Here is a 24,265-nt window from a genome sequence, read left to right on the forward strand (position 1 = left end):
TTTGCAATTTCTAAACAGACGTGCCTGTTCACTGTACCAATCTCTAACGGGCTCTGATACAGTCCCCAAAACTGACTTACTTGAAAGGGAAAATAGAAGGAAGAAACTTCTTAGCTCTTACTGAAGCTCATCAGTTCTGATGGAGTTGGGGCAGGGCCACACTGACAGCCGAGAGGTATATCTGGCTGTGACTGTGCATGGTGTCAGCAACCCTGACTTGCTCTCGCCCGTGCCTCTCCAGCCTACTGGCCCAAGGCTTAAGCTCACTAATGACTACTTGGGATGCATGTGTACACCTGACAAATCGCCTCATCAAACAGGCAAGTGCCAGAGCTAGCAGAGCAGTGAAGTGGGAGCAGATAGGACCTGGGCAAGGCCAACTGCATGCAGATGACATGCTCTAGATGATACACAGATAACTAACATAAACAGAAAGAGCTTAAGCAAATGAACAGACTCTCTTCACATGCACATTTAGTTGTTTCACCTTCAATTCTTTCCACAGCATTTCCCCACACCCTCCAATTGTGACCTCCTGATGGTACCATTCTGTTTGTCCTCACTTCCTGGCTGTCATGCCATAGACCCACATTGCAGTACCAGTAGTACATCACATGGGTGAGGAAAGGCAAGATGATGATTATATGTGATGAGTGTTTTTCCCTGTGTCCAAGAAGGACAGAAAACTCCCATCTCCCTTTCAGCTCTGGCAATGACTTAGTTTTGAAAGCTGTGTCTGTAAGGGTGATTTTAAGGTGTAACTTACAGTTGCTTCTAAATGCTTCTAAAAACATTCACTACATTGGCTTTTCCTCACTGTATTAGCCATAAGCACATTAGCTCTATGCATGGATGCAGCAGCTAAAAGTGATTATATCCTACCAAAGCCGCCATCCTCTTGAGGCTAACAAATCCTGCCCAGCCTTGAGAGAGGGCAGCATGCCCTTACTCACAAATGCTACAACTTCAAACACAGGAAAAGTCTTCAGCTTCAAACATTCATCTTTTATCTCCACAGCAATGTTTCCCTTTTGCCAGATATCGGTGCCACTTGCACTTTTTTAGTCTTACTGAGGTCTCTTCTTATAATACTCACAAGTACACAAACAGCTTCACCTTCATCTTCAAGGAGTCTTTTAAACCTCAAAGACCGGAGATTTTCAGTACAATGGTGTATTTTGCACTTCAAGTTACAGTATTCAACAAAACCCCATTTTAAAACAAGTCTCTTCAGCCTGACCCTCGGGCTTGAAAGGAAGTGATGTTTAGGCTTTGATCTACAATCCCAACTCACAAGTCAGCTTTGGAACTGGATCTAAAACGATCAAGGATCAATCTCTGAATCAATTTCAAACACAACCCAAATTGTCAATCTTGCAGTAAGATCTGCTCTGCAGACATTAACACTGTATAAATTGACATAAATTTAAATTCTCTTTCCCGAGACCTAACTTTTTACAGCCAGATCACTTGACAAACTTTCCAGTTTGGAAACATGCTTACAGACATGGCTGTGGGAAGTGGAAACTCCAATAAATGTTTGGCTCCACCAGAACTCCAAGCTGAAGACTAAGCTCTTTGATGCCATAAAATCTGTCTCTTTCAGACTAACTTAAATCAGGAGAATTTTTTTCATACTATATGAAGATAAAACAGAAGCATTTTTTTTTTCATGTCACTGATGTATCTGTTTTCTTCCCTCTCTTCAAGATAAGAGAACTGGCAACGCCAGTAGCCCGCAGCTTACTTCTAGCATTGTAATAGTCACTGGCAAAGCCAAGCAGCGTGACTGCCTATGCTACTGCTGTTCCACAGCAATGAGGTAAAGATCAAAATTAAAATACTAAAACAAATATCACTTGTCAGTCTTGCTAGAAGTTAGAAGAAACTCTTATGGCTTTCACATCTTTTTGGCCATTCTGACACATAATTACTTACACTTCCCAGTCCTGTGCACAGATGGAAATGTCTTCCTTAAGATACTGCCCCTGAATAACATATTTCAGTCAAAGGAAAAAGGGAAAAGCAGTCAAGCACAAGACAAATTACAGCCAAGAATACCTGGTGGCAAACCACAAACACTAACAATATTAATCAATAATGTATCATAAAAATGAAATCTTTAACAGCGGGAAAAGCAGTATACCAAATTGCTTATAAGACAAGGTTAATAAAATGGAGAGGCATAACTGAGAATTAGTGAAACTCACCCTTACTGCTGGAGATAAAAGGCCCTCACTTCTATCTGTTAGCTCCCAATTTAATTTGAAGTATTTGTTAGCACTGATAACCCAACCCTAAGGTGGTGCCTGGCAGAGTGAAAAGCACCTGACTGACAGGCAACATTGCAAAAGAACATCCATCTGCAAATTAACTAGGATACATGGCAAAAGGATAAAAATGTAAGTTAATATTTATTATTCCAATTTATTATTTATGATTCCATCTCATTATTCCAATACAAACCATAGAATCAGCTCTAGTTAGGTATCACTTCTTGGCTAAACCCATGTACATTTCTTCTGCTCACTCCCCTGGTATTACAATTCCCTCTAAACAAACCAACCTTCCAGACAGCCAAGAGTAAGGAAATCCCAGTGAGCATCAGTCCCCTTATTCCATACTTCAAAAAACGTTTCTCCTGCCCTAACATCAAGCTGCAGGCGATGGGTCCAGTGGTGCATCCACAGGTTCCAGTGGTGTTCTTTATTTAATGAAAACATTTATTTTAATAAGTTCAGTAATCTCTTTTTAATTATACTTAAACTCTGACTCCAAAAAAATACCTGGTGACATTTCTAATCTACTAATGCCCCTTAATTATAGTATTTCAAAAATTCAACATTTTAAAAGCACAGTCTAAAAATCCAATTAGGCATGTGCTTTGATCAGGTTTTGTCTGCTTCACCATCAGATCCTGCTCACCTCGAGAGGCTTACCAACCTTAACAGTAACGAACAGCCCAGAATGGAGCAGCATACTGCCACAGTTTGCGTGCCAGCACCACCAGAGCCAGCAAACGCCTCCAGGGATGGGGTAGCCGTAACTTCACTGGGCAACCTGCTCCAAGTGCTTTACCACCCTCACAGTGAAGAACTTCTTCTTAATGTCTAATCTAACTCTCCCCTCTTTCAGGATAAAGCCATTCCCCCTTGTCCTGTCTCTATATGCCCTTGTAAAAAGTCCCTTTCCAGATTTCTTGTAGCCACTTTGGGTAATGGAAGTTGTTCCAAGTCTCCCCAGAGCCTTTTCCAAGCTGAACAAGCCCAACTCATACAGCCTGTCTCCATAGGAGAGGTGCTCCAGCCCTCTGAACAGCTTTATGACTTCCTCTGGACTTGCTCAAGCAGGTCCATGTCCCTCTTCTGTTGGGGTCCTCAGAGCTGAACTCAGCACTGCAGGTGGGGTCTTACAAGAGCAGAGTAGGGGAGGAAAATCATCATTTGACCTGCTGGCCCCTGAACTTGACAACATCTTTTCTTGTTAAGAAATAGCAAACCCACTTACCAAAGGGCACAAGAAGAGATGGGAACTGAAAGGGCTACTACACAAATTAAACATGTGAACAACAGTTGCTTGCTCAAAGAATCAGCTCCTTTAGCTTCCATTTGCATGGTATTTGATCTGGTGGTAGTGCCGTTCCTACATGCCTTCACTTGAGGACAATGGGAGTACGTTTTTCGAGCTTGGTACGTAACTATGCCATGCTTAAAACTGCCTACAGCTAGGAAAGACAACAAACATGACACAACCCTGCTATTTCCAGCAAGGAAGTTAAACATGAAAAAAATACTCCACATGTATTTTTAGGCTGGAACTGAAATTTCAAAGTAGGCCCTCTCCTGAACATTTGAACACAGGTGTACTGTGCTGGCAACCCAGTACCAGCCACAACTTGTGACAGAGCAACATTTATCATAATTCAACACAAAATTAATCTCTGACAGATGAGCAAGACACAAACAAACCCCCAAATTTCAGACACAGGTACTATTTTCCTATGCTTGTTTGACTGTGATGGGGGACAGAGCCTTACAGATCAGCAGGGGAGGGAACAGGCAGGAAGAGTATTCCTACATGCCTTGAAGTGCTGACTGTACCTCTTCAGAAAGCCTTACTGGAGCTCATAGAGTACAGCTACTAGTTCTGTGCATTTGTGGGAAACAGTCACACATGTTCAGCAAGATAGATGGGAAGCTTTTTTGTTTGTGCTTCCAAGACTGAGGTAGAAAATACCCTTTTAAACATGTTAAGTATCATCAGTTTACCCCCACCCCTTGAACAGCACTGCATGAAGCATTACTTTTGATGCCCCAGACCTCCGGAGGAGCTGAGAAAGATGTTAGGTTTAAACCTAAGACTGTTCTCTGAGCAGTAAATCAAAGCAGTAACAAACATTCATGAAATTCTGTGTAAGAGATTTCTGTTTAAAGGAGCAAATACCAGCAATATCCCACAGCCACTATGGAGAACATGTTGATCTAAAAGGTAAGGATCTGAGATGCCATCAGCCAGCAGCTGCAGCCCCTCACACACATCACTGACATTACCTTTAGTCATGGTGATTTACTACAATAAAGTAAGAATGAGCAAAGTGCAAGGACAAAACATTTTGCAGAGAGGTGGTATTTTAATTCACAGATACGTTAATCATGGGTGTGTGAGAACATCCAGGACGGATCACGCACACCAGCCTCGATCGACACTTAACAGCTTTGCTGACATAGGAAAGCAGAAGGGCAGTATAGGAAAGCTGACCACAGAAAAGGCTGGGTTTATTGCATGTGTTCTTCTCTCCTTCTGAATATTATTTTTTTAATAATAAACTTAAATTTGCCAGAAAAACCTCTCATAGACCTGGACACAAAGCCGAAAGAAAACAAAAGGGGAAGAGGCAGGGCTTTTTGTCACCTGTACTGATCATCAGTACAGTAAAACTTCCACTGACAAAAGCTGTCCAAGCACAATGCTATCTAGAGTAACAGGCTTGCTGTTCCAGAAGAAAGATTTCTAAGCACAGGCATAGTCTCCATCTCAATTTGTCTACATCCAAACCATAACATAAGATCACAGACATTTGTCTAGTGGCATTGCCGTGACACTTTCACCTAGACAACCACTTTTCTGTGTTGAACACTAGATAGAAGATAATCTTTGCAGATGAGGAAAAGGCTGCCTGTTGTTTAGATAGTACAAGGGAGAAGGCAGCTGAAGAGTAAACTAGCTGAAATGCTGTCTGCACTGGGCAGAAAAGAACTGGCAGGAGAAACCCAGTTTCCTGAGCTGCAGTGTCCATCTTCCATTAGGCAATGTTATGCTTCTAGTCAATCAAGCAATGTGCCTCTCAAGCAATGGAAACACCAGAGGTATCAGATGTTCCCAATGCAGCAAACTGCACAGTACACAGCTTGGAAAGGTAGATATTTCGCTGCTTGCTTCCAAGCTCCACTTATGCAACCTGGGTTCAAGCTGGGTGCACAATGTCCAAGTATTAGAAGTCACTAACTAGGATTACCTCCCAAGAGATAGTGAGGGCCTTTGATGCTTTTCCTTCAAGTATGCCTTCAAATTCTAATCAAGAAAAGAAAGGCCATTCAGCATTTGTCAGGGCATACACAGGGAAGATTTACGCTTTAGAAACCTAAAGGCAAAACACTGAAAAATTAGAAGCAAGAACTCTTTGTGTCTGCTCTGTAGTACAACCAAGCAGAGCATTGCCTGTAGCTTAGCATCAGGACTTGAATACCCTGGAGCAGAACTGATGGTCCCATGGAGGCAACACCTTGTGCAGCAGATCTCAAAAGGAGCTCTCAAAACCTCATGTATCTGCGACAGGACTTTCCTGGCAGAAGCACTACAAAGGACACACAAGGCTGGCCACAACAGACATCCTGACAAGCCTAGAGCAACCCTGGAAGTGACTGCAGTAGTGTCCCTTGTGCTGCATACTGGGACTCTGGCTGTGCCTAACATCTAGTGTGCACTATGGTCTATACTGACCCTATATGGGATTGGAGCCCTTAGATCATGCAAGCATCAGGATCCACAAAACCATCCTACCCTTAAATTGTATTCCTGAATGTTCCATTAACCTGATGGGGAAACTATTAACCAAATCCCTGTGCATGCATCCTTCCTGCCATGCCTCAGTTTCCTTATCTGTACAGTCAAAAAGAAAGCATGGACCTACTTCATGGAACTTTTTTAAGCCTTTTGATTAAAGCAAAGTATTAGTACCACAGAAATGGTACTGGGGCCCAAACTCTAAGATTTCCAGAAATATTGCTCCTAGCTTGTTTCTAACAAAAACTTCCAACTGCAGTATAGCAGCAAAGCACAGACTTGCCATAAACCAGTTTACAACACACATTGCTGGACATTCAGCAGTGGTTCCAGGCTCCCGCTATGCTGGAGAAGTACACCATGCACAAACTATTCCGGCAAGGTAAGAGTAGTTGAGATACAATCATCTGATTACAAGAGATCCCCTCACAGCTGAAAAGGAAACACGAAATAAATCTCTTGGTCACATCACATCACAATCAAAGTAGAAACAAGCAAGAGCTCTAAAGAGTATAAAGAAAACTAACATTAAGGGGAGAGGGAAAAGTCTATGTAAAGACTGGCAATGGCAACAACCCAAGCTAGCCTGGACATGCAAGAATTATGGCTTTTTTCTCTTGGTGCCCAACCACGCTGGAGGGAACGAGGCACATTCCTCACTGCACAAAGAGTTCTCAGTAGCACGTTACCACAGTGGTTACAGCACCCTTGAGATGGATGAGGCTGTAAGTCACTGACATTATACTAATCATTCAGACACAATAGCCCCCGTGTATATTCTTGTTTTGCAAACCATCCTGGCATCATCTGCAAAAATTCTCCTCTCTTTACTCTGGAAGATCTGAAGAAAAGCATTCAGAAAACAGACAACAGAATGAGGAAGGGCTCATCAGAAACACTGATGTGTTCTGGGGAATGGGGGAGAGCCACACACAAGCTGGATCAAGACAGCCAAATATTAAGAAGATTTTAATTAAACCATGTCTGTCTTCTATTATCAGTTTCAGCTCATTTAGTACCTCAAAGAGTTTCATCTCAGTTAACAGCTTCAGAAGCCTCAACTTTTTCCCATTTTTTCTTTAATGCAATTACACTTTTGCTTTCACACCAAAAATATTAATAGTCTTTTCTGCGTGGGATAGAGAAGCTCTACGGCAGGACCAGAAGACTTCGATCCTATTGATGGCCTGCATGCTAATGGTTACACATAGCTTATCTGTCAATGTCATTTCCACTGAAACTAATGAAAATAGACAGCAACCCCTTCAACACTGCAAGCATGTATCTCTAAGGGGAAAAGGCTACTATTAACTTGAATGCAGAAGTACTCTGTGAAGGGCCCGTAAGTAAGAAAGCAGAAAAGCAAAGCTGTTATTCTATTGTATATTGCTCTGTAGGAAGACACAGAGGGACAAGCTCTGCTTTTCGTTACAGTAGCTTTGCTCCAGAATTGATATAACCAAGTCAATGACCCAGATTTAAAGGGGAGAAACAGTTCAGAGCTCCACCCAAGCCTGCAATCCTGTATTTCTACAACCACAGGGGATGCGTGCCCTTAATGCAATTCAAAATGTCTCTGCTCTGGCAGAGCAGACCTGACCCAGCACTCACTAAAATCAACTGGAAAGCAGCCATTGACTCCTTCAGTCAATCATGCAGACCTCATGCAATCAATCCACCAGCAAATTCAAACCACTCAATGTACTCCTTTCAGAAGGAGTCACAAAATCTTATGGCTTGACCAAAACAAAACCCCAAACCCCACGGCCTAGCAGGCAGCCATATTCATCCTATTTGAGCTTCCCTAATCTTGCCTCAAAGGGCAACCAAATCTGATTCAGGAAGGGAAGGAAAGGAAGGTGGTCCATAGGACTGCCATTGCAGTGGCAGCAGGAACTCTGCAGAGTATCCAACTGACTGATCCTGCATCAATTACTGAACCAAGACAGTGGGACATAGCAACGCTTGGGAGGAGAGGCCAGGTGTCAACAGCCACCCCAATTCTCTGGTGTATTCGTCCCCCTTGATTAGCAGTTACGTTGACTTCATAATTACGCGCACATATTCACACACTTAACTGTAAAGACGAAGTGTTTATCTCCAGCTGGAAGCTCAAGATACATTTTAGAAGTTAATCAAGACCAAAATACATAATCAAGACAGGCTTTATCAGTTTTATATTTATGACCTGAACTGAAACATTTTATTAATCACCAACTGTTTAAAAAGTGTTAATTCCCTCCCCCTCAGTTACTATAAATTCTCCGCTCTCACTTCCAACACAGGCTGTAAAAATACAGATTACTAGAAGGATGTATTTGGCTCCCGGTACCTACCAGTGTGGGTGCAGAATGTGCTATTCAATGTCAGGTCACTTCAGATAATACAGAGTTTTTTGTTCTGCCTACATACCAATCAACTTTAAAGCACAATAATGCAAATAGCCTTTAAAAGGATTTTAGCTACCTAAAGCTCTTTGTTTTAAGACAAGGTATTACAGTAAAGATCATCCGTGGGATCCAATTATAGCCACCTTATTAATTATATGTCTACCTTCCCTAATCCAAAAATCCCCACAAGTTATCCATTCAAACTTTTTTATCCCCTTACATAATCATTCATCAGCCAAAAAAGCATGAAAATGACCAGCTACAATGTCATTTGTTATGTGAGTTCAGAAGGCATTACTCTCAGAGGGTAACATTTACAAATTGTATCTTGAATTGTTGGAATGTCTTAAAAATTAATAGAAAGTGTTGGCTTTTAAACTAAAACAAACCAGAGGAAAAGAATAAAACCTCCAACAAACAGTTCTCTGGTTTTGTTCTCTCTGTTTTGAGAAGTGGTTTGAATGCCAAAGTCTTTTATTCCTTGCGCATTATTATGTGAGGACTCTGCAATTAAAAAACATCATCTCCCACCATGAGCCAACTGACATAATAGGACACGATCTTTTGATATTAAGATTACTAAGGGGCATCTTTCAGCATGAGACAACGCTCAAAGCAGCAGCATTTCCTCAGCAGACCAAGCACTGCTGAGGTCTGTATCCTCCTCTTTCATATACTAGAGAAAGGGGACCTGATCCTGCAAAACCACACACAGCTCACTTTACTCACACCCTTGAAATCAAGGCTACTTCCCACTGCAAAATGAAGAGCAGACAGCATTTACAGGACGTGAGCATTTCACACCTGTTTTCCCATGGTGCAGTCCACCTACCTTCACAACCTTTGCTGGATTGAGTTACCATCTCCCAAACCCCTGGAATCACAGTGCAGTGAGAAATTCTGCTCAACTGCATTGTTTGTATTTTCCATTTCCCCCAGGACCCTCTTTTAAGTTTTTTCATAGTAGTGTGAAGCCACTGCAGCAGTGATTGATAGCGACGGATGCAAAGTCATCCTTCAGTGTCTACAGCCTGGCACAAACAAAATGAAGGCTACCTTGAGGACGCACTCTTACTGTTTAAGCTGATATACCCTGCTCTTCCACAGCCTAGAAAGAGCTCATAAAAACATTACTTCTCTCCAGCTGGATGTTTCCAAACACGTGTAAGTTTAGAAGAAATAACAGAAATGAGAAACCACACTGTCGATACGTTTCATAATACAATTTGTAAAATAACAAAGGCACCTACGTGGAGCCCCTGGCACTTCAGGGATTTCTTTCAGTAACAAAGAATTTCATATTCCTTACGGCAGCCTTGTTAGCAGAAAGAGGTTTGCACTTCAGAAATAAACGTATGTGGATTACCTGGGCTGCCACTACGGATTTTGTAGGGTGTGTAAAGATGGCTGGGTACACGTGCACATCCATATGCATTTGTGTGCGCAGCCCTCTTTTAAGTCAGCATTTTGTAAGTGCTCGCACTCAGCTTTTTTATTTCAAGATTCAAATCTGTCAGGAGGAAAAAAAAGCAATAGTAACTTTCCAGCTGTAGCCTCAACGTCAGTCAGTGTGCTCTAATGACATCTTCCTCAAAATTTTCCAGTGGCAGCCATCTAATTTTATTTCTTTTAAATAACATTCCCTTCTGACGCTTGCAAGCTAAATGTTAATGCCTCATTTAGGACCTCATTTCTAATGTGTAAAATTAATAAAGCCAAAAGCAAAGCTGTCATTTACTTTTATTGCCAGCACTAGGCAAGGTATAAAAAGCAACCAGAAAGAGCATATTAGTTTAAAAGAAAAAGAAACTGGATATTAAAGCATGAAATGAATAAAGTAGGGAAATTTCTCTAATACAGAGAAGCCTCCCTGACTCACTTGGACACAAAATCAGTCTGCTGCAAATTAACACATGCTTGTGCTGCACCTACCTGAACAGTATCAGGCTGGAAAACAGAGGGTGGACACAAGGTCTATCAGTACGTACAGAAGGAAGATGCCATGAATCACAGAATAGTTAGGGATGGAAAGGACGTTAAGATCATCTAGTTCCAACCCCCCTGCCATGGGCAGGGACACCTCACACTAAACCATCCCACCCAAGGCTTCATCCAACCTGGCCTTGAACACTGCCAGGGATGCAGCACTCAAAACCTCCCTGGGCAACCCATTCCAGTGCCTCACCACCCTCACAGGAAAGAATTTCCTCCTTATATCCAATCAAAACTTCCCCTGTTTAAGTTTGAACCCATTACCCCTTGTCCTACCACTACAGTCCCAAATGAAGTGTCCCTCCCCAGCATCCCTATAGGCCCCCTTCAGATACTGGAAGGCTGCTATGAGGTCTCCACGCAGCCTTCTCTTCTCCAGGCTGAACAGCCCCAACTTTCTCAGCCTCTCTACTTTGAAAGCAGGATGAACATAACACTCTTAGTGTCATGATTTAGTTTTAGGTAGCCCTGTGAGGGGCACTGGGAGTTGGACTCAATGATTCTTATGCATCTGCTCTAACTTGAGATATTCTATGATTTATTTATACCATACTATTTAGTCAAAGTCCCCTTAGCATGACACAGAAATGAGTCCTGTCATCCACCCTGGCTCTCCAAGACTTGCCAGCACTGTGCTTTTCAACCCTCTTTAAATTCATAGAGTGGAATAGGTAAAACAAGCCAGCTCCCACAGACAGATCTGCAGCTCTCATGTCCTGTGTGAGGGGCTCCCCACCAGCCCCCAGGGACTGAAACAGGCATCACACAGGGCAGAGCAGATGTACACCGCAATGGGATGGTCAGCACCCTCCATGCACATATTCCTGAGGTGCAGGTGCACAGTATTTGTGCACTTGTTGCCTTTCAATTAGGTACCTCATAGTGATACTACAGGCAGTGGAACAACCCAAGACAGTGGGGAGGGAGCCGGAATTAACACAGGCCATTCATACAAAAACCTACAACTGCAGTTTGACTGGAGGGAAGGAATCTAATCCAGGTAATTTCACCAACAAGTAACTTCTTACTAAGGAGCATGTGGAGGCGGCAAGCCAACAAACCACATTTATCAATTTGGCATCAAATGAAAAATGGGGGATAACAGCATTAGGTAAGAGAAGCGACACAGAGCCCAAGTGCATATGCGGCAGAATTTTGATTTATTCATGAACCCTTAGTCTTATGTGCCAAACAATTACATGAAAGGGGGAACACACTGCATCCTCCACCAATTATATTCACAAAATTGGAATCCAAGAAAATCCCTCTATCTGGAGGGGATGAGCCAGAGATAATTAGAAACTGAATTCTCTCATTGGTCCACCGTAGTCTCTGGTGGTCTCATCTTCTAGTGAGAGCATGAGGCTTGTGCCAGAAACACCACTTTGTCTCATGCAAGCATTCTGCCAACAACAAAAGGACATTATCTATAACCTGGATACTGAAACACAAATAAAGAGGAATTATCTGAACTCTACAGTTTGAATTGTGATTATTCTTATTGTGAAATACTTACCTAGTCCACAAAGATCTTGCATGAATAGGCTCCACAGGGAACAGGAACATCCAACAAAATATGAACATGCTTTGAAACATTATACTGTTAATACAGTAGGTGGCTGCTGAATCTAAATGAGTGCCCCAGACACGTCCTTATCTTTATCCCAGACACACCAGATCTACACAAGTACAAAATTCCTGAACTTAATTTTACTTCCTTATCTGACAGGGAGAACTCCTGCACTTTGATTTGAACTGGACCCTTCACCCATGCATCCATGCTTGATTTTATACATGCTGACACTTAGACAAGTCACTCACAGAACTCAAATGCTTGCCTTGAGCACCACAAACAATCTGCAGGAAAAACCATCAGGTTCAAACACCACTGTGTCCCGCAACTCTGTCCTTAATTCCCTCAGGATCACCTTAGAGCTGATACATAATATATATGCATAAGCCCAAAAGGCTTGAGAGGAAAAAACTGTGCTGGAATGACATTCATACAAGGACAACTGCAGCAGCTTTGTCAGGCAGGATTTGATACAGTACATCTGGCAAGAGTCAAACAAAATACAGTAGTGCTGGCTTTGGGAAAAGTAACATGGATCTAATTCCTTCCAATGCTCTGAATCAGTTTTAGAGTTAGTTCCATGGTACAGTACAAGATTAACTACCTGTCACTTCTGACAAGTAATGGAAACAACATAAGAATTCAGAAATATGCTTACCCTATACAGAGATAAATTGACACACTAGCTGCACCCGACCAACTGTTCATAAAAAGCACTAGGCATTTCTGCCCTATATACCTCTTCTTTTTTTTTTTACCCTAAAGGAAAAACAAAGTTTCCATTCACATTGATATCTCTGAAACAGACTTTAGCCAAGTTGTGACACTTTTACATCTGTGAATACAGTGTCAATGATAAAGAGTCTGCGCTGTAGAAACATTAACTGCAGAGTCATAAATATTCTGATAAATTAAAATTGAAAGACATTACTGTGGACAGTGCCAGGTATTTTTTGCTTGAACACATTAAGAAACTGACTTTCATTTCTTAAGGTCAGTAAGCAGTTGCTGCTGAAAGCTACACTCATACGTACTGCAATAGAAAGAGTTGCTCTTGTTGAAAGCTTAATAATCAATTCAGAAATTCAGAAAACAAAAGCAGTTTAACTCTCAGCTTCAAGCAGTTATGGACTACCAGTGCTTTTGAGAAGAGGGACCGGGACTAGTTTGCTCACACTGACAATGCAGTCCCATGGAAATCAATGAAAAGCTTATAGGGATACTGACAAAAAGATACAGCACAGCCTCCACACAGGCACACAGCAGGTTTTCTGCCCGCAACTGGGAGATGGATTTCATTGCATGTAATTAAATGAAGGCCAGGTTCTTGTGGCTGTCAAATGAACTCCATTTCTCCATATCCCAAACAGAATAATTTAAAACCAGTATAGGGGTCCATCAAAGGAATGCCACACACCCACTGGTTTGCAGATCTCATTCCCCTTTATAAGCAGGGGAGAAAGCAAGGATCAATTGCAAGATAGGAGACTGCTGCATTGATTTTCAAACAGAATCTTCCATCAAAACCAATGGCGAGCTTGTCTTCAAATACCAGGGGAAAAAAAAAAACCCTTATGTGATCTGAATTGTTCTGACACTTGAGCAAAGGTAGACAACAGCCTTCTGTAAGGAACAAGCAGCTATCAGTCACACAGTGCTGCATGTGTAACTGAGAAGATCATGGACAGGAGGCAAGTCTGAGGATCTAACCTTTGTTAGCATCCATAGGAGAAAAAGTCTAAAACAGGATGTGAGAACTGGAACAAATTACAGTCTGCTCTGCAGTGGGGGAAAACAAGGTTTAGAATCAGTTAGTTTCATATACCTGTCTCAGGTAATACAGTGTTAATTATTCTACCTTTATGTGCAATTTTTCATCCTGAAGGGTCCCAGCACCTTGCCAGTCTGACCCCAGCCTAGCTCCTGCCTGTACTTACTGACACACAGTTCCCCCACACACTACAGCTGGCATGCCTATAGAAGAAAGCAAACACATCTGTGAAAGCGTAGGCAGGCTAAGGACTAGCAAGAGAACTGGTTTCACAGGAAAGGCAGCAGATAAAACTATGATGGACTGTCTCATAAAATCCCAAGCCTGACCCATTGTACACACAGAGAAAATCCAGGAGCATGGAGCAATAATCAGCTTGCACCCAGTTATCCAGATAGCACATGGCAGGAGAATGAAGACGGAAAATATCCTGAGCAAAAAGCTGGGGGAAATCAGCCGTACGCTGCTATATACCCAGCCATAGCAAACACTGTGGATTGTCTTTTTATTTCAGAAAAGGCTAGACACACAAAAGGAAAACACACTGAAGTCCTCACTGCCATTTCCTCCCTCAGGAGCAAACAGTCCCCCGAATGCACAGGTATGCCACAAAAGCCAGAATCATCTGCAGAGTTTTCCTTAAAATGCTCCTAAGCACTGGAGAGCTGCTGCTCTTCGCCTTCCCCCACCAAAGTGTGGTGGGGAACATTCCCATTAAGTCAGGGAACCTAATTAGGGAAGGTGGGCTCCCCAGCACATCAGCAATCTCTACCAGAATTCAGAAAACTCAAAGGTGCATTAACAGAACAGCACATTTGCCACTGGATTCCCAACAAAGAACAGGTATGGAGCAAAAAAGAACAAGGAGTGAAAAGCACCTGATCTCCTTGCAATAGGCTGGTATTTGAGATACAGTGCAAAGGACACAAAAATCATATTCTTTTGCAAAGACAAGGCTAAACTCACCTTCCCTGCTTCAGGCTCTGGTGTGTTTTTGTTGTTAGGAGGATTTGTTTGTTTCTAAAACAAAGCTTCTGTTTGCTATGGGATAAATAAATAGGAAAATGACAAAGAAAACAAACAATCAGCAGAAATGGGTCTTTCTAATGTTTCTAACAAGAGACCCACATTCGGACCTCCTAAAATGCAAAATGCTCATCTAACAGGTGAAGAGTTGTCTTGTCCTTGAGGGGGGTTGCATTCTTGATTTGGTGGCCTTCCAGCATCTTTCATCTTCACTGTCTCACACCTAAAACTGTTTGGAAAGCTCTGTAGGCAGAGTCTCCCGAAATTCACCAAGAGAACTTGGAGAGGGAGGAGGGGGGAAGAAATTGTCAGATTTTGAATAAGGAGCTGACACTTGTTACAAAGAACTGAAAGAAACTGATTTTCAATCCAAAAGGTTCGGGTGAGAATTTTGCAGCTAATTCTGATTGTGAAGTGTCTATCTTAGAGAGCACGGTAAGCTACCAGCAACAGTAGTGGGTGGCATAGAAAACACGTACTCCAGCAAGGAACAGCTAAAATTTACAACACCCCCCACAACAAGGGCATCAGCCAAAATTTTTAAAGCTCTTAATACCCCATCCTACCTGACATGCACTCTGGCCAGGGTCTGGCAATGGTGAATTTAAACATACAGCAAGAAGGGTAATCAACATATTGTAAAATAAGGATATAATGCCTCAAAATTATCTGCTACCTGAGGTATATAACATTGGCAGGTCTACTACCTCCCTCTTTCCTGCCCCTTCGAGAACTCCACATTAGCCTGTCATTTGCACCAACAAGATGGCAACACAATCACATAATAGATACCTAGTGAAAATAGCCATCTGAGCCTTATGAACCATTCGTAAACTGAATGGCCACACTCTGTGAGGGTCTAGAATAGAATTTGATAGGTTTCTAGCAGTTTCCACTATAGAAACAGCCCACAGGAAAAAAAAAAGCAGAATTGATTATGATCAAATATAAAGATGGACGGATTGCGATCACATTTATTTCCAGATCTACTCCACTCACACTAGCAACCTAAACATGCACCAAACAGAAAATGGGTGCAGATTATCCTCCTGGTGATTTCACAGCATTGCATTCCCTCTTTAGGGTTTATGGTAAATCCTTTGAATTGTACTAAAATCTCAACCTATTTATAGTTTCACAATAGTAGGAATATAAAGCCGTAATCTCTAGCTATAGAGCATACTGAGAAATCTTAAAAGACGATTTTTCTACATTCAAAAATTTACGGAAGAATATTTCATCTTTCCCCTACTGCATGCTGAGCTACTGTTCCAGCAGTATAATCCATCTGAAACAAGGGGAAATAATAGCACTCAGCCAAATTTTCTCAATATGCGTGCAAAGTGTATTTACCTGTGGAACGCAACCAAAGAAGATGTACTTTTACTAAACTGGTGAAGCACTGTTACAACCAACAGTTCTGCATGGTGCCCTGAGGACCTGAACTAAAGCCTTCCCCAGGACTGCCAGGAGCTGAGCTCTCCTTGGGAAACCAGTCAGCCCAGACCAGACACAGCAGGAAAGAAGAAATATGCCAATTTTTCCAAGGAGTTGGCAGGTATTAACACAGATGGGCACCATACAAGAACACATTCATCAAGCAAATGATACCAGCTTTGGAGAAGCAGACAGCTGGCAGATAAATGCCAAATGGCACTTTGCTCCACCACAGAACAGCAGATCTACTGACTCCTAATCTCAACAGCACACTAAACCTCTACATCACTTGACTCCAAAAATTTCAAGTAAAAATAATTTTTAATCACCCATGGGTTGGTGGTCACAAGTGGGGAAGGAAAGAGTCGAACGGAATACATCCTTCTTTTTCCCTCCAAATCCAATCCCCTTATTTGCTACGGCTCTGCCTGTAGCCACAACACTCTAAAGCTGGCAGGAGAAATTTACAGGTACAGACGAGAGACTCGTCCTGCCGAGAAGTGTGGCTACTCAACCAACTGCAGCGCCTGATCTGCTAAAGAGGCATCACTCGCTTAAACAAGCTTCACTCCTCTGCTCAGCTGTCAGATCCCTCCAAAGAGACATTGCGATCGCTATTTCCACCTCATTTCTCGGGCAGGAAAGGGGGAAAAGAGGCAGGATGGACAGGTAAAATCAAGTGGGTTTGGGTTTTTTTGCCGCGCTGGATAAATTTCTCTGCCAAGCTGCACAAAGCAGTTCCACGGCAATGCAGGATGTATCAGTGCGTGCAGCAGACACCGGCATGAAGTTTCCGTGGCCCAACCCCTCCTTGGCGTGAAATCAGTAGCCGACCCACGGGTGACTTCTATGAGAGCTAGTACCCACCACCACCGGTACGGCTCTATCCCTAAGTGTCCACGGTAGTCATAAACTCTTGGATGAAAGCAGCCAGGGGTTTGGATCAGCGCTGATCACACTCCGGTACGCCGCCCCGCAGCCTGGGCTGGTGCGGACGCCCATCCCCAGCCAGGAGCACCCCGGAGCGCCCCATTCCCGTCCCCAGCCACGGACACCCCAGGAGCTCCCCAACCGCCCAAGCACCCGTGACGAGGACATGCCGAAGCGCCCCTGCCGCCGGGGACGGGACGAGCGGTCGCCGGTCCGGCCAGCTCGGTCGAGCCGGAGCGAAGTTGCCCGCCGGCGGTAGCGGGTGCCCCCGGCCGGCCGCAGTGTCGCCGACACCCCCAACAACCGAAACGCTGGGAAGCCAAGGGCCAGCAGCCCCGGCGGGTGACGGAGAAGACCGGGGACCCTCGTTCGGCGGGGCCGGTCAGCCGCCGGCGCCGCTCTCCGCCGCAGCAGGGTCGGCAGCCGGTGCCGCCCCCAGACGCGCGATGTACGCGAGAGAAGAATAAGACATTCAAATAAACCAACTTTCCTGCCTCCCGCGGGAAGTTTCCTGCGGGGGCCGAGCCGACCTGCCCGCGGCTGCCCCGGGCGGCGACCGGGACGGGGCTGCGGGAGCTGCGCCTGCCGCCGAGCCCCGCGTCTGCCGCAGCGGCGCCGGGAGGCGACAGAAGGAGCCGGCGGTCAGCGAGGGGCTCCCGGGGCGCCTGTCACCTGAGCCGGCGGGGAGCGGTAGCGGCGCGGTTGCGGTGCCCTACCTGGGTGCAACATACTTTGGAAATAGAAGATGACGAGAATGAAGGAGCCCACGGAAGTGACCAGGACCATTCTGCACACCCGGTTCATCCTCATTACTTCCAGCACCGCCGGCTTCATGGCGTGGTGGGGCGGCGCAGAGAGGGGCGGCGGAGCGCGCAGGGCTGGAGCTGAGAGCCGCTCCGCTCCGCGCCCGCCGCGCTCCTAGCACCCGCCGCCGCGCCCGAGGATGCCCGGCCGCCCGCACCCCGCACCGGGGGGCGCTAATGCCTGCGCTGGGCGTGACCACGCCGCGCGACAGGCGGAGGGGCGCTCGCCGCCGCGCGGGGGGGAGGAGGGCCAGGCGGAGGAGCCGGGGCGGAGCGCGGCCCCCCCCTCGCTAAGGGGAGAGATGGTCCCGCCCGGCGGCGGCGGCGGCAGCGGGCGGGTACGCGCTGGGCTGCCTCAAGGGGCCGCCGCCGCGGGGCGGGGCGTGCCGGGCGCGTGCGGCCACCGCGAGGGCCACCGGGCGTCGCCGGCGCTGAGGGAGGCGGCGGGAGCGGGGCCGGCCTGGGGCCGGGTGTCGCGGCAGGCGGGGGCTGCGGCCTCAGCGCCCGTGAGCTTGGCCGCCGGTCCGTCACCCTCGTCCTGCTCAGGGGCTGTGGGCAGCCGGCGAGGAGCGGGCCCCCCTCAGCCCCGGCCCGCAGTCGCCCCGCGCGAAGGAGGCTGCTCTGGGTTCAGCGACAGAGGCTGCCTCCGCGCCCCGTTTGTGAGAGAAATTCCCTTCTCCCGCTCCTCTTTCTATGTGTGTGTGGTGCCTGTCACTGTTAATCCACACATGCCTTCTCCCAGCTCCTCTGCCGCTTTGGGATTATGCAAGGCGTTATTTCACAGCCGGTCCTTGTCGTCGCTTCTTCCCGGTGTTGTGCTGTCCCGGCCGGTGGCTGTTTATATTGGGTGTAAACAGTGACTTGCACTAGCACTGAATCATCCCTAACCAAAACAGTGCCACCTGGCATGCCAGCAATGAAAGAAAGGGGAGTTTGCTTTTAAAGTGCGAGACTTTTAAGTTTTCTGCATTAACTGATTGCTCGTTTGCCAGTGGAAAACAAAAGGTCCTTTTTCCTCCGCGGTTCCTCTGCCGAATACCACCGCTCGGTAGTCGGGGGGTAGCGACCGGCGGCGAGATACGACACCGTACGTGGGAGGAATGCAGAAGAGCTCGGTGCAACAGAACAAAAGGCATCTGCCTTGTCCACGGTGAATCGGGGTTCGGGACGGCTGGGGCTGCCTGAGCGACTGCGGGTCAGCTCGGTCCTGAGCTGGGGTTCTAGCATTAACACACAGTAGAGCTCCCAGACTGGCACTGTCCACACGCTCAGGACTAGATGGTGTTGGAAAGTACACTGCTGAATGAAATCAGCCTCTTGGCAACACACCATTCATCTTTGCGCTGTGTTAACTGCTCTGCTTGTTCCTCTGATGCACCCAAATACTGGTTTGCTATTGCTTTTCTTTTTGCTAGGGTGAAAGTCATTTTGCTGATGCTGATACCATCTTCACATGTAAAAGGATTTTATTTCTTTTTCCCTCTCAGTTTTCTGTCTGTTCTTCCTATGTGGCTGGGGGAGGGGGACTTTAAAATTAAAATAGCCCAAAACAGACCCAGCCCAAAGCTTGGAAGCAAGAGGAGTGAAACAGATTTTAAGCTAAAACAGTAAAGCCCTCAGCCAACAAAACCAAAGTGTATGAGTATTCCGTCCTGGCTAATTGTGACAGAAACATGTAAAGTTGTCACGGTTTTCCATTCAGTCTTTCCCAAAGCCAGTTAAAAGGATCTTACCTCAAGGATAGAACAGTAATTAGGTAGAGGTTTGTAGGTTATTTAGGCATGGCCTAAAGTTCCTTTTTACGAGAAAAATTTCCATCATTCATTAAGGTTTTACACAATATTTTGTTTACTTTCAGCAGATTTTTTTTCCAGGGTGTGGTTTGGGTTTGGGGTTTTTTTTAGCAGTTTTGATACTTAGTGCCCATTTTCTAGTTTTCCTAAAGTGAGGGAAACTTGAAATTGATTTTTCTCTTTTAAATCCAAACCTCAAATGTAACGCAAAAACATTCTATGTAGAACATGGGTAAAGTATTAATATGTAACACATCAAAGTGGCAAATCTTTAAGTCAGTCAGCAAAAGTCCACCAGAAGTGCAGGCTGGCATTTCGTCATCTAACTGTCAATACATACACTGCAGCACAATAGCAACTGCAGTATTTTAACAGGAAGAACTGGACTGTATCCAGAAATCTGGATAAGACATTGAAGGAGGAGGGCAAAACCTTAGAACTCAATAGTCAGTCAAGTAACCCAGGAGCTTTATGCTGCTAGGCTAGGTGATCAGTTGCTCAGTGTGGCTTAACAATAGTTATTCTATTGTTTCTGAGCATCATCCTCTGATGGAACAATGGAGCGTTTTAAAGCAGCAGGAAGAAAATTACCAATTGTGTTGTCATTTACTATTAAAAAGACATTCTAAAGTAATACCTTAATTATGGGCATTACAAACTTAAAATCCCCCCCACATGCTTGCAGTATCTCTGCAGGTTTCAAACTATGACAACCTTTGTGATGGCTGGTGAGTCAGGACAATGAAATGCAGCAGCTTATTCTTTAGAGACTGAGACAGGTGTGCTTTGGTTTCCCTACAGAAAAGAGGATAATCGAGGGAACACAAGGAAACACAGTTGGCTTGGATGCCAAGTTATAGAACAGGTATACAAAGAGCAGGCACTTCTGAAGCATACCTCTGAGTGGAAACTTCAGCAGCTGCAGAGCAGTGGGGAGTCCGGATAGTACTGTAGGTGTGATCACCTACCATTCCCGTGATAATAACCAGCACTCACTATCTCTGAATAAAAATAGTCTCCTCATCCAAGAGGTTTCTGGAAAGAAAGACTTAAAAGATTAAGAACCAGATGCCAGTGACATCAAAAGGAGTCCAGGCAGTGTTTTGCAAATTATTTTGTATAACAAAAGAGCTTTACAAAAAAAACCAAACAAAAATAAAACAAAACACCCATGTCCTTATTTATTGATAAAGCTCTAAAAATAACAAAACCACAGCTGAAAAACAGCACAGAGGGAAATACAATGTGTAGTAAACTCAGGGTGCAATTTATCAAAAAATGGCAAGCAGGCTAATATTGAAAAGGATGTTGAAATATGAAACAGAAAGCCACCAGAAAACAGAGGTATCTGTGAGAAACAAATAGGCATCTGCAACCATTCATCTGTAATGGAAGAATCTCAGGAAAATTACTTTGTTTTATACTGATTAGCTTCATTCTCTTAAAAATAGAAGGTGACATCTTTAAAGAATGTCTTCAAGGGGGGCAACTAGTAGTATTGAAGGAATATGCACAAGCTTTTAAGCATACAAGCTGCTTTCAGGTCTGAAACTGAACCAGCAAATTTCAGACTCTCTGTCTCTGTCCTTAGACCCAGTCTAAGTCCCATCACGACTCTTAACCACCGTAGCGTGAAGCAGTCTAGTTAGGTGGATCAGAAAACCTTCTGGACATGTCTTATGTTTACATACTTGTGAGGACAGTTTTTAACTTCCTCTGCCTAAACCATCTATACAGTAAAGTACTGTAAAGAGACTAGGCCTTGGTTTTTGTCTCCCACAGTAAAAGCATGTTGCTGTAATGATTCCAACCAGTCAGTGGTCCTTTTATTTGGTCAGCTGCCCTAAACTGCACTGTCTTGAAGGTAGGAAGTCAAACAAAAGAAGACCCATGGTAGTGGTCAGGCACTCCCCTGCCTCGTATCTTGTAGGGCCCTGTAGTGCAACCTAGGATTGCCTGTCAGTCAAAATGCATTTAGCAATGTTATTCTGTTAATATCTGATAACAGTATTTTAAGATAGTGATTCTGATCCCATTAAAAAAAGTCACTGAGAGCCTCTCTACGCCAGCTGATTTCAGTGGAAGTAGGACAAAGCTTATCCTCAGTCAGCAATTCGCTGTGTGCATGAATAAAAGGCCACCCACCTGCAGGAAGCTAGCACCATAGAAAATTGATACTCCTTTCTGGAGCTAAGCAGATTTCTTGCCCTCTTCCTTTTCCCTCCAGACAAGAAAGCCCCCCTACCTAACATGTCCCCAAAGCTGGAAAATCTGTTGCATTTTGGTAATTCTTTGTTCTGCATCTTGTAATTTCTATGGTGATGCCTTAGGTAATGCCTTAATGCCTTTATACCCTGTGCAACCTGAAGCACTGAGTTAGAAGGAAAGCCTATGTTGCAGTGTCTAACTCTTGGTTAGAGGCACATCTCCAGTGTCCTTCTCCAGGAATATAAGGGTTAGCTTTTTTCTCCCCTCACAGCTTTTAAAATACATTGTTCTAGATGTCACACTGCTACCCAAGCTGGCTTCCTCCTGTCTCAGAGAGGATTTCATCATCAAGTTTGTGTCTTCTTGGATTGCATGACTCCCAGGTGATGCAAATCAGCCTGATGAGAGGCAGTATTTCTAAGAATGCAATGTGTATCACCTGAACAATCATACAGAATTGCAGAATAGTTTGGGTTGAAAGAGATGTTAAAGCTCAACCAATTCCATCCCCTGCCATGGGCATGGACACCTTCCACTAGACCAGGTTGCTCCAAGCCCCAGTCCAGCCTGGCCTCGAACACTTCCAGGGATAGGGCAAAACCAACTTCTCTGGGCAACCTGTGCCAGTGCCTCACCATCCTCACAGGTACAGAATTTCTTTCTAATAAGGGGTTCATACCTGATCTGCGAGCACACTGAGTTGGGCTGCTGCTGTCAGTTTCCTGACAAGATTAGATGAACATGCTTGTGTCTTAAAACCAAGAACAATGCTGTAGATTTAAATGATTTCACAAATGACAAAAGTTTCTGTTATAGAACTAGCTTGATTTAAAGGTGGCAAAATACAGGATCATGGTTAAGTCTTACATGAAAGGACAAACATACATTTTGCTTAACTAAATTCATAAAGAGAAGCACTTGGGAGAAGAAATACATGATGTATGAATAGGACCTACAAGCTGAATCTGTGGTTGAATCAGGATTGCTGTGATATTAATTGCAAAGCTTGTAACTAAAAGACTCATAGGATGTAGGCATGCAAGCAATTTTTAAAACTTTGCTTTGAAGAATGCAGTTTCTAGAGGTGATGGATGCTTACACCTCTGCCCACTGTGATCAGCCACTGTAATGGATTAAACCCAGTGGTCAACATAACTGACTTTAGAGAAAACACCAGTAAGCCCTGCAACAGGTAGCAGTGGTCATGTCTGCCAAAAGACTGACATTTGCTTGTGGCATTTTTTAGCTAGAGCTTGCTTTATGTCCTGCAATGCATATGCCTGCACTTGGGGAACACCCCCCAAAAATCAAAGCCAAGAAAAATTCCAATGCGTCCTGTCACCACAGCTACAACCAGAGCAGCCAACACAAATTCCTGGGCAAAGCAGAAACTGAAATACTTGCCAAGTTCCACTGAAGTTCGGCTCTCGTTGTTGTTTTTTCACCCTGTGTGCACTTCCTTTGCAGTATTCCCCATTGCTAGTTAAGGACATTTTCTATGAAGTGAAATTATCAAAGTTGAACTTAACAAATGTAAGGGCCAAGCAAGGCAAGCTCTTCTGCCCATGCAGATTCCCTGTGTGTTGAGATAGTTGCCTTTGTTAAGAAGACTTTTAAATGGACAAATACTTTTCCCAGCAATGGCAGTGCACCCTTAAGCTGCACTGAAATTCAGATTTCTTTTTCGACTGACCTTGGGGCATTGTCTGAAGTGTGACTCAGAATGCACAGAGGCTGAAAGAGAAATTACTGGCTTTTCCTAGGGTTGCTCATCCTAATTCTATTCTCAGACACCAGAGATTACTCATATTCTTCAGAACATATTGCTGGCATCCTACTATGCTGCTCATTAGACACAAGGGTCTCAGAATAAAACCTAGTAGCCAGGAAGGGAGGATGCAGTAGCTGTTGGCTAGTAGAGACACCACACCACCAGCGCAGTACAAACTGCATACACTTTACAAAACATAAGGATGCTTGCTCCATTCACCCTGTAGCACTTTCTCAGCTAAAATCCAAGCAAGCTATTTTCAGGAGCAGATTGATTTGTCTGCAAGAGTTGGAGGGGCTTTTATGTTATTCTGGGGGAGAAAAGTCCAACTGAATAGGAACAAACACAAACTTGAAAAAGTATCTTTATAGAAGGCATGAAGAGAATCATAGAAGAAATTTTTTTTTTTTTTTTTGGGGGGGGGGGAACAACACAAAGAAAATATCTACCCCACCCCATAAAAGAAAAAGGAAACTGGCAAAGCAGTTACTTATATTGTTGCCATTCT

At 44.4% G+C, this 24,265-nt stretch overlaps 1 protein-coding gene across 3 annotated transcripts in view; it reads right to left on the bottom strand.

Moving 5' to 3' along the window:
- The window catches only part of CHST11 (carbohydrate sulfotransferase 11), a 167,782-nt gene extending 149,615 nt beyond the window's left edge, over positions 1-18,167 (bottom strand). The window contains exon 1 of one of the 3 annotated variants that reach the window (XM_065679897.1): positions 17,914-18,167. In XM_065679897.1, coding sequence (XP_065535969.1) covers positions 17,914-18,016 — 103 coding nt within the window. In that variant the 5' untranslated portion in view covers positions 18,017-18,167. Of the gene's footprint in view, positions 1-17,898 lie in introns of all 3 variants that reach the window. The other 2 variants (XM_065679895.1, XM_065679903.1) reach the window with 2 other exon arrangements.
- Between the last annotated feature and the right edge of the window lie 6,098 nt (positions 18,168-24,265).

Source organism: Lathamus discolor, chromosome 1 (assembly GCF_037157495.1).
Source record: "Lathamus discolor isolate bLatDis1 chromosome 1, bLatDis1.hap1, whole genome shotgun sequence".
NCBI classification, from domain to species: Eukaryota; Metazoa; Chordata; class Aves; order Psittaciformes; family Psittacidae; genus Lathamus; species Lathamus discolor.